General features: G+C 29.0%; 1 protein-coding gene across 1 annotated transcript in view; it reads right to left on the minus strand.

Annotated features, from left to right (window-relative positions):
- Nucleotides 1–11,848, minus strand: part of LOC123007727 (RNA-binding protein Musashi homolog 2-like) — an 82,793-nt gene that overhangs the window by 37,529 nt on the left and 33,416 nt on the right. The window contains exon 3 of the mRNA XM_044403145.1: nucleotides 11,244–11,306. Coding sequence (XP_044259080.1) covers nucleotides 11,244–11,306 — 63 coding nt within the window. The remainder of the gene's footprint in view (nucleotides 1–11,243; nucleotides 11,307–11,848) is intronic.

Consider the following 11,848-nt stretch of genomic DNA (forward strand, 5'->3'; position numbering starts at 1 on the left):
ATCTTTTTAAAATGAAGATAAAAAATTCAATCGCATGTTTTGCACTGTTCAATAATCTATTTTAGGTGAGGAACATTTCGAATTATTCAAAAAAAACTTTAAATTGTTGTACATGCAATGCACGTCAACATTTTATCTATTTGTGGAAGAATAAATAAGTCACGAAAGCTCTGCCAAATCGAAATCAATAACACGGACCATTTTAACAAATCAAAAATTTAATAGGAACGATAACGACTTGTCCTGTCGCACTGTGTGATGTTTTATTGCAAGATTAGAAGATTTGTGGATTTTTTTAAATTCGTTTTTTTATCGCACTAAATGTTACATGAAATGGAATAGACAATCTGAGTCAATGAGCGAGTTTCGCCCATTTTCGCCCACACTGAGACATTCAGAAGCTAACAACTTACCGATTCGGAATATTATGAAACTTCATTTTAATAAATAAAATAATTGGTTCATAATTTGCATAGTTAATGACAGTCCTAGTTTGACTAATTGCATGACCAATACTGTATTGACAGTAATTAGAGGATGAGACTTAAATTCGGTCATGTTAATGTCATAGGGTAACTGTTGTAACAGAAGGTTTTCTCGAAACATCTCAATTCATCTACAAATTTATCTTCAATATAGAATAGAACTGAAAAAAATTGAAGAAGCTGAAGATTCCAACGCATCTCAATCTTTAAAAACTGATCTTCTTCTAGAAATGTGACTTCAGTAAGAGAATTCGAGAGAAATGTTGAGAAAGCTTTTACAACAAAAGAATTTGAAGATGAATCTTCAAAAATCAAAGAGTGTTACAACAGAAGACATTTCTTCTTAAATTGAAAAATTAGAAGCACACAATTCCGTAAAAAATTCAGTCAAGAATAAAACTTTTTATAAGATTGAAGATCTAGAAACATGAAAAGTTGACGAAGACGAGTTGAAAGATTTAGGAACTGAAGTTTCTGCAAAATCTGATAGGTTGAGGAGAACTCTTGAAGGAGATAAAAAAGATAGCAAAGAAAAAGTGTCGTCTGATAACATCCTTGAAGAAATTTCCACTCAAATCGAAGAAAGAGAAATAAAAAAAAATGTATAAAAAGAAAAAAATGTTCAGAACAGGACTCAACCTTTTGGTAATTATGCCCGAAATAGTTTAAAAATTAAAAACAAAGTTTGAAAAATACTAAAAATGACAGAAAACAGATAAAGAGAGAAAGAAGAAAAAAAGAGACGAGAATAAAAAAATGGAAAGGGGGAGAATAGAGGGTAGGTAGAAGAAATAGAGAGAATAAAAAAATTGCAATAATATTGTTTTGTAAAGTAAATTTTGAAATAGATATATGATTTATAAGACAGTTTTCTGAACAAAACTAAAGAAAAAAAATTTTTCGGGGAAGAAAATAGAAAAAAATAAAAAAATAAAAAAAAAAATAAAAAAAGAAAGAGATATACAGAATTCTGTGATATTAAAGAAAAACCTTTTAAAAAAATTAAATTATTCATATTTTTTGCTTAATTTTTAATTTATTATACTTTCATTTATTTTTTATTTAACAAGTTAATTAAACGATGGTTCGCTCATAATAATTATCTATTTAATTTAAATTTATTTAAACCTCAAACTTTTGGTAATTATGCCCGAAATAGTTTAAAAATTAAAAAGAAATATGCTTGAAAAAATACCAAAAATAAAAGAGATCAGCGAAAATAGAAAGAAAAGAAAAACGATAAAACAAGGATAGAGAGTAGAAAAAATAGAGAGAAAAAATATCACAATAATTTTTTGTTGTAAAGTATATTATTTAAACAATTTAAAGCAAATTTTTGCGAGAAGTGAAAAGACACAGAAAAAAAAATCCGGAAACACTAAACTCTTAATAATACTGTGTGAAAAATTTCAGAGATTAAAGAAAAACATTTTACAAAAATTACATTACAAAAAATTCGATTAATTTTATTTATTTTAAATTCAAAGTTCCAAAGTTTTACCCAAATCACGCATTCTGCATTAAAGAGAACAGATAAAGAGAGAAAGAAAAAAAAACAGCAAAAAAAACGAAAAAAAAAAGTGGTAAGGGGGAGAATACAGGGTAGAGGAAATAGAGAGAATAAAAAATATTGCAATAATATTGTTTTGTAAAGTAAATTTGTAAATAAATATATGATTTTTAAGACAGTTTTCTGAACAAAACTAAAGAAAAAAAAACAATTTTCGGGTAAGAAAAAAAGAGAATAGAAAGATATAAAAAAATAAAAAAAGGAACGAGATACAGAATTCTATGTTATATTAAAGAAAAACATTTTACAAAAAATAAAATTAGTCAATTTTTCATTATTCATATTTTTTGCTTATTTTTTTAATTTATTTTACTTTCGTTTATTTTCTATTTAACAAGTTATTTAAAATATGGTTCGCTCATAATAATTATCTATTAAATTGACCCATAAATGATCTACTGAGAATTTGCAATTTGCAAATGTACAGATAAGAGAGAAAGAAGAAAACATCAAAAAAGTAAAAATAAAGAAATTATAGTGAAGAAAATTAAAAATAGAGAGAGGGAGAATAGAGAGTAGAGAAAATAGAATAAAAAAATATTGCAATATTATTTTGTAAAATAAGTTTTCAAACTTTTATTAATTATGCCCGAAATAGTTTAAAAATTAAGAAAGAAACATACTTAAAAAATACTAAAATCAAAAGAGAAAAGCGAAAAGAAAAAGCAAAAATAGAAAAAAAAATTAATAATATAATAATTTATTTCCAACAGACTATAAGTCTATAGAGGACAATAGAATTGGGCGAGTAGGTCAAAGTCTATAAAAAATAATAGCAATAATGCATAAAAGAAAGAAGAATTAAAAATTAACTGAGAAGTAGACAAAAAGTTTGACCTTAACAGATTTAGAGCTCGAACCTCAAACAAAAATTAAGGAAGAAACATGCTTGAAAAAATAAAAGAAAACAGCGAAAAGGAAAAAGCGAAAATAGAAAGAAAAGAAAACGAAAAAAGAGAAGAATAGAGAAAAAAAATATCACAATAATAAATGAAACAATTTAAAGCAAATTTTTGTGAACGAAGCTAAAGGAAGAAGTGAAAAGAGAAACAGGGAACAGAGATCGAACCCTAAACTTTTAATAATTCTGTGTGAAAAAATTCAGATATTAAAGAAAAACATTTTATAAAAACAAATTATAAAAATTAATTTCATAAATTTTATTTATTTTAAGTCCATCTTTCCCAGCTTTACCCTAATCACGCATTCTGCTCATCCATCAACTGTTGTAACGATTGTTTTGTTATTTGATTTTTTTCTTTTCGAAGAGCAAAAATACGGAAATTTCTAGAGCATAATGCGAGTACACATCGTTAATTCCCAGCTTCTGTTTAGTTTCACAAAATCTGGGGTAGATACATAAACTCACAACGTGACTAGTTGCAAAAAGGCTAATCGCATTTGCTGCTGCAATCCCTGTTTAAAAATTTTTCTCATACGCAAATATTTTGAGAGAAAATCAATCGACTTTTCCAGAAATTCATTCAGATTATGGTGGATTTAATGAGAAAATTACCCTTGTTAAACTCCAAACTCGTGCTTGGTCTCTAATTGGAGTCAAACCTCGGAAAAAAGACAAAGTCAAGTCAACAAATGCAAGTTTCACTTAAAATAATAATTAAAGTCGAGCAAAATGCACTGAATTTGCAAAATCCCATCTGAAATATTTTAATATTCCGCAGCAGTGTCACCAACTAAAACTTATATATTCGATTGTGTTTTGGTTAGAATGCTGCTTTAGCAAGTTTTACTGAGGTGAGTGTTATTAAATTAGAGGCTTATTGCTGAACCTGGCTTCAGGCAAATTAAATTAGTTGCAAAGGCGTCGGTTGAGCAGACGTCGAAAATAAAAAGAACGAGGACGCCACTTCGATTAATAAAATTCAGTTAATTGCTAAGCATTTCGAACTGTCAAAGAAAACTTTGAAAAACTCTATATAATCTTCAAGACGTTGGTGGTCTTGTCTTAGAATGAAGCCGGGAAAGATATTTTGGACTTTATCAACACGATGCAACAAGTTAAAATATTCTACGATGTATAGTTTTTGAGATATTGAGTAATAAAGTTAGTAATGTTAAAAAAAAAAATTAATTTTGATACTTTTGACTTTATCAGAAATTTTCCCGATAACTATACATCGTAGAACACTGGTCTTTTTTGTATATGACAGAAAATTAAATTTTCTTTCCAACGGTATCAAATATAAGAGGTTATCTCCAATAAGTCCGGAGTTATTGCCAATAGACCGGTCCGGGTGCCAAAAATCGACAAAAATCCAAAAAAAAAAATCAATTTAAAATTGATCCATTTAACGTTTTTTACATTTCTAGAGGTCTTAATGACTCAAATAAATGCAGAAAACGACATTGGGTCTAGTTTCAAAAATTTTGAATTTTTTGAGTTTTTGAAGGTGAGCGGTAGTAAAATCGTAAAAATAGTCAATTTACCTTTGTGTTAACAAGTTTTTACTTTTTTTTAATTTGTAAATTGTTGCTAAACTGTACCTCAATGATATAACATTTGGACGTAAACCTATGTAAAATGTTCCGGGGAATCGATTGGCGTCAAGAAAAAAAATTATATTTTTGATATTTTTGACGATAACTGTTTATCGTAGAACATTAATCTTTTTTATATATGATAGAAAATTCAATTTTCTATCCAACGGTACCAAATATAAGAGGTTATCTCTAATAAGTCAGGAGTTATTGGCATTAGACCGCTCCGCGTACCGAAAATCGCCCAAAATTTCGACAAAAATCGAAAAAATTAAAAACTTCAAAATTGTCCATTTGCACTCTTGGGGGTTCAAAAGACTTAATAAAGCACAAAAACATTGTAAAAACGCGAAAAATAAATTTTTGAAGAATTTTGTGTAAAATATATTGAATAAAAACATTGAAATTGTCGGCGGCGGTGGTGGCTCAGCGGCATAAGGTCCCGCTTTCCAGCAGGTAGGTCCCGAGTTCAAGCCCCGGTCAAGTCTCAAATTCAAATTCAAATATAATTCAAATAAATATCAAAAGAGGGCAATCTTTAAAAACATGTGCACATGTTCTAATAAGTATAAGAGAGAAAGCGAACAATACTAACTAAAATCAACACCAATAGATGGCGGGCGTATAAGAGCGCGAACTTTAAAATAAGTATCTACAAAAGAAAAAATAGTGTAAAAAGTTAATAGTATATAAGTTAACAAAAGGTAAGTTAAAAGCAATACAAATGAAAGGTAAGTTTTGCTTTAAAAATTAAGAATTTTTTTTATTAATTATTGTTATTATAAACATAGGTCCGCAAAGTAACAGAATATTTTTTAACACCTGTATATGTACAATTATAAATAAGTGCGCATTTTTTTACATAGATAAAAACCTCCTAAACTATCTTTTTCTGCGCCACTGGTCTTCAATTATATAATTTAATATACCATGTGAATAAAAAGTATGGAACCAAAGGTTTTTTGCTTAAACTATTTATTTTTTGAAAAAACTAATTGATGATTTAACAAGAATAAAATTTTTCGAAATTTCCTTTTGTTTTTGAGTTCTACAAAAAATTTTATTTTTTTAAATGGCAACCCACTATAAAATCATTTTTCTCATAAAATTACAACTATCTGCTTTATATTTAATTTTTTCAAAAAAATTTTTTCACATAAATTGCGATTTTGACAAAAAGAAAATCGCATAACTCAAACACAAAACAAAATTTCGTTCTAAAAATACAATCACATTTTTTATATTACTCTAATTTATATTAATTATTACTTTATGGAGGCAAATGATTAAAAATAAAACCGCTTGGTTCCATACTTTATATTCACCCTGTATATAAATAATTTTGAGTAATAATAATAGAACTATTCGAAAACAATTAATTATCACAAATTTTCTTGATAACTTTTTATCGTAGAGCACTGATCCTTTTTGTATATAATAGAAAATTTAATTTTCTTTTCAACGGTACCAAATATAAGAAGTTATCTCCAATAAGTCCGGAGTTATTGCTGTTAGACCGCTCCGGGTGCCAAAAATCGACCAAAATCTCGACAAAAATCAAAAAAAATTTTAACTTTAAAATTAACCCATTTAACGTTTTTTACATTTCTAGAGGTCTTAAAGACTCAAAAAGTGCATAAAATGTTATTGGGTCAAGTTTTTGAGATATTGACTAATAAAGTTAAGAATAAGACTAGAAGCATAAGCACCAAATCCGATTCTGACCACCAAAAAATCAAAAATTTTTGATTCTTATAAAAAACTAGTACTTAATTATGTAAAATTAATTACCCTATAATTTTTCAGGGCACAAAATATCACACCGACGATGGGTGATTCACTGGTGGTAAATTTAGCTACTCATTTAGGTATCGATTGAATACAAAAGAAGCTAATAATATTTTTAAGCCTTAAAACCACCGGAAACGTGTTATTTTACGGTTTCCGTATTGAAATTGTTGGCTTCTGAAGTCCATCAATCCCGGATTAGGACATCGCAATAAATAGGGTCACTGTTGCCCCACGATTTCATTTCTCCTTATCCCAGTATTAAGCATTTTGGTGTATAATAACGGAATTGCCTCGCTTTGCAAAATTACTCTCAAAACATACACGACGAAATTACATTTGCTATGAGCTCCACGGTTCACATCGCTCGATTGTTAATTAAAAATTATTATTATTACTTGCATTGTTTGCAATAGAAAGAGTCGTGGGATTCAAATAACCGGAGCAAATATAAAATTTAATTGTCTTTTTTCCTCTCTTTAAAACCCATTTTTGATCGAAAGGCAATTTCGAGGCCCCAGATTGGGGATGTTGGAGGTTTGTTAGGTCTCGCTTTGATCTTGTTATTGACTCGTTTCGGGGCTTTGAAAACGATATATCTGTGTTTGGTTTAGGCGAGATATTCTAACCTTGAGACGCATCAAGTGGTGCGGAAATTCAAGTTTCTTGACTCATTTTATTTTAGACAATTAATTTTATTCACAATTGTCTCGAGTCGAGTCAAATTTCCCATAAACTTGAAGGCCAACTCAAGCGTAAACAAATTTTTAAAATTTTGTCACCGGTTAAAAGTATTTAAACAGTTTCAAAAACAAATACTTTGTCAAAAATGTCAATATTTTCGCCGATTTTTAGACAAACTGAAACAATTTTCCGCTTCAATGGACGAAATCTGACTTAAAACAGGTTGTCTTTCGAAGCTGCAAATAACTTGTGTTGACACCTGCAAATATGGAGGACCAAATAAAGAGATCAATGCTAAACACACAAATACCAAAAACTTTTGATGGAAACCTTGAACAAAGATGTTTGATAATAATGAAAATTTCTCGTCACCTTGACTAAACAAAAGTTTGTTTTAGTGACAGTTCTTGAGTAATTAGTTTGATTTATGAGGAAAGTAACATAAATGACTTTCATTAACTCATAATTGGACGCACGCAAGTCAACTTTTTTATGACGATCCTGAAATTCATAATTTTTCAGTTTTTAAACAAATGTAAAAATTTCACGCACATTAAACAGTGTCAAACGCTCTGATTAACGAACTCACAACAAGAACACTTTCGTAGATTTTTGCAGAAAGTGGTGATAAGTTTTGAAAAAAAAAAAGAAAGTTGATAGGTTTCACGGGAAATGATTGGTTTTTCAGTTAGTTACAGGAATTCCCATCAACTAGAACCTAATTGTGCAAACTAAACTAGGAGAAAAAGTGACTATTCCAATGATTGTTGTATTCAACTTCACCTCTCTATTCTATCTAATCCAGAAATGGAATAAATAAAAGGAGACTACACGTGAAATTGTGATGTTATTAATTGAGCATGCTAACAAAATATTAATCGATAACAGAATAATAGGTACAGTTAATAAACTCATCATTTTCGAACTGAAATCGATGTGGGCAACTGGGTTCAAGGCAACGTACCAACAAAAAAACACGTCCAAAGATTAAAACGTGCCCAAAAATGAGCAATTTCTGCAAAAAGATTGAACACGAGATGATAAAAAACGCAACTCAATAGTTTGCGTCGAATTTTCGAAGGTTTTTTTAAGAAAGCTAAATATTGTTTTGATTTTTAGATCTTAAAAAAAATATTAATCACAATTATTCTAATTAGAAAGCTCACAGGTATAACGAGGTTCCATCTCAACGAAAATTAAGTTTTAGTATGGGGTAACAGGACATATAATTCCATAAATTGAAATTTTTACATTCGGAAGAATTACAAATTTGTACAATTGTGGACACGAAATTTTGGACATCAGATTATATCAGTTCAAAAAATGTCAATGTAAGCCACGCTATTATTGTCCGTTTGAAACTAAAATTTGAAATTAAAATATGCCAAAAAAAAAACACTAAATTAGATCTAACTGATGTAAAAAATCACTGAATTGAGTTGAAAGATTGATTATTTTGAAAAAAATTTCAAAAATAAGCCGAAAAAAACATTAAATGGTGTCATTCCGTTTTTTTTGAGAGTTTTTAAGTCTAGTCTGACGAGAAAATTACTAAATTGAGTCACCAGTGACGTTATTTTTGCCTTTCTCAGGCGTTTCAGCACATTTCCAGTCAAAAACGCAATTATTTAGCGAAATTTTTCCAAAAATAAGCAGAAAAAACGCCGAATTTGGCTATAAATTGTGTCATTTTTGCATTTTTTAAGTGCGTTTTTTAGCCATGCAAAATTTCGTTAAAAATTACCTAAAAATCGCCGAATTAGGTCAAAAATTGTCTTATTCTTGCTTTTTTTGAACGCATAAACGCAACTTTTTCGCGAGATTTTGTTAAAACTGAACGAAAAATCACAAGATTAAGTCAAAGATTTCATTATTATTTTATTTTGAGCTCTTTAGCAGTTGTTCAGCCAGAAACTTAATTGTTTTGTGAAATCTTGTCAACAATAAACCAAAAAAGCATCAAATTAGTCAAATTTTTGCGTTTTTCGAGCATTGAAGTATGTTTTTGAGCTAAAAGACTCAATTCTAAGGAAGATTTTGTTAAATTAGACCAAAAAATTTCTAAAATCGCTCGAAAATAACATTATTTTTGTATTTTTCGATCGTTTGAGCGTGTTTTTCAGCCAGAAAAACCTAGTTGTCTGAGTTTTTGTGTAATAATCTTTTTAAGAGTATGTTTTTGACACAAAAACAACTTATTTAAAAAACTAATTGTATGCCAAGAAACATATGGTGTTTCATTAAAAAAAAAACACAAGTTTGTATTGTAACTTATTTTTGGACACGCTGTATAGTTGAAAATAATTTTCACTAACCGTAGAAAAACGCAAAGTTTTCATTTCTAGTTACAAAAAATGTATATAATGAGCCGAATTATTTTTTTAAGAAGCACAACGATAATTAAAAAAACAAAATCAATCTGTCGAATAATTATTTTCATAGTTGCCCCACTAAAAAACTATTTGTTTCAGACTTCTGGCGAGCATTTGTTTGAAAATAATAAATTTACCTCATTATTTTTTATTGTAGGTCAAAGTCAATAATTAAATTACAACATAAAACGTGTCAAATTTATTTATTTGGTGACCAATGTCGGTACACAAGATAAATTCTTTCTAAAATTATATTTCTATTAATATTTGAAGAACCACAAAAATTGTTTGTTTTTTGAATTCACCGAAAATGTTTTAGTGTCTAATTCTCTAATAATAACCAAAAATTAGTATGCTAGTTATACGATAAAAGTGACCCCAAATTCAGTGTTTTATTACATAACGTTTGTTGAATTAGTTGAAAATTAATATTTTGTGATAAATACCAAAAAACTAAAACGAATCGTTAAATAACATGACTTTTACATCAATCACAATATCTCGAAAACAAAACACTTTTTTGAAAAAATACCAACATATTGGCCTATAGAATATTCTTTTAAATTATCCTGCAAAAACCAAGATCGATTACTTCAAAAATAATTGACTAAAGTTGTTTTAAAGATCAGCATTTATGCATTTTTTTCTTTTTTTAAAGGTATTTCTCAAAAAAAAAACTGCTATGGTTTAAAAAAACCATGATGCAAATGAAACTTTTTTTGGGATCAATACACTGGGTTCGAATGAACAAGAATATAAATGCTACACGGTCAGCTGATGCGAGCCATGAACGCCGCCATATTGCAGTGATGCCAGATGAGATTAACCGCTTGTCCGTACATTGTAGCGTCTAAATTCCCTAGAATTCCCTAAACTACTTAAAAAATTAAAAAGATACTATTTCATAGGCCTATTTTGTTGAGGTAATATAATATAAATACAACATAAAAAATGTGTTAACTCCAAACAACAAAAAATCAATAAATAAAATAAATAAATTAAAATAAATTTTACTAAAGAAATAAAAAAATAAAATACAAGTCAATTAAAACAAATTCATTCAAATAAACGTATACCTACTTAATTTTTATTTATACTTATAAATTATGGGATTTCATTAATTTTAAATATTCGTCTAAAACATTAAATGAATTGCAATAATTAGTAAACTTGGCAACGTGAAAAACGCAAACGGCTTTTAGTTATCTTGTTCTTTTTTTGTCTTTACACAACTGTGAAACTGTGCCAGCAGAAAATTGAGATTTTCACTGAAAATGTAAAAAATCCCTAGATTATTAAGAAAAATTGAAAAAATCTCTTTTTCCTTTTTTGTTAGAAAAGTCCCTAGAACTAGGGAAAAATTTCCTAATCTGGCATCACTGCCATATTGGCTTTGGCTGCTCTGCCGGGGCGCCTTTCACTTTACCCCCACTCCGCGGCCGGCTGTAATGCGACATGCGATAGATAAACGAAAAATTTTGAGACGATGGAAAAAAGTTTACAAAGACAAATCTTTACTCTTATTATTATATTAAGAAAGTAATCTTGTTTTTAATAAACTAACATCTCAAATAGTTGGTTGTGGACACGTTTAATCCCACTGTCCTACATAAACAGTCCCAAACCCTTGGTTCAACTAATGGCTAGACCTTATCAAAAATACTTCCGGCATATAACAAAGCAAGTCCATTACTTCAATGTCCATTTGATCGATGTGTTCAGTTGGTACGTTGCTTTGAAAACAAATTGCCAGCACATCGAGTCCGTTATGTGACTGATGTTGTTGTTGTTGTTGTTGTTATTTTGAAAAGTTAGAGAGAGAATTTCATAAGAAGTACCACTTACCACTCGAGTTTAACGTTGGGGTAAACCGTGACAGCCATATGAGCGTCGAATTCCCGATCGATCCTGAAAACCACATGTCGACATCAATCAGCTGAACAAACAATTGGGATGTGTTACGGAAGTCAGGAATTCAGGAACCGGGATGAACTTGTCATGTATATATTCCCCCAGGAGGAGGAGAAGGAGTAGTCAAAGGACCAACACAATGGACATGAATAATACACAATTATATTTCACACACCAAATTGAGAAAATAGGGATCAAGAGCTTAGGAAAGAGGAGCAAACTACACTTCATTAATTTACAGGGAGGGTGGAGAAAGTTTTATTTTTTTTAAGAGCGCTGCATGAAAATTAAATATAAAAATACCAATTACCATTATTAAGAAACTGTTCTAAATAAAACACATAATTTCCAGTGATTTATTAACATTCATTTTTCAGAAATCAATACTTAAAAACAAATTTTTCAGTAGATATTAGGATGAAAATATGTAGGTTTTGCATTCCTTTCATGGAATTTGCTAAACTAAACAAAATTTTAAAGAATTGAGAAATTTTTTTAATTGGCAACAAAAAGTATGAAACAAAATGTTTTTTGCTTAA

The sequence above is a fragment of the Tribolium madens genome, unplaced genomic scaffold (assembly GCF_015345945.1).
Source record: "Tribolium madens isolate multiple individuals breed KSU strain unplaced genomic scaffold, Tmad_KSU_1.1 Scaffold_3;HRSCAF=73;Tcas5.2_LG2, whole genome shotgun sequence".
Taxonomy (NCBI): domain Eukaryota; kingdom Metazoa; phylum Arthropoda; class Insecta; order Coleoptera; family Tenebrionidae; genus Tribolium; species Tribolium madens.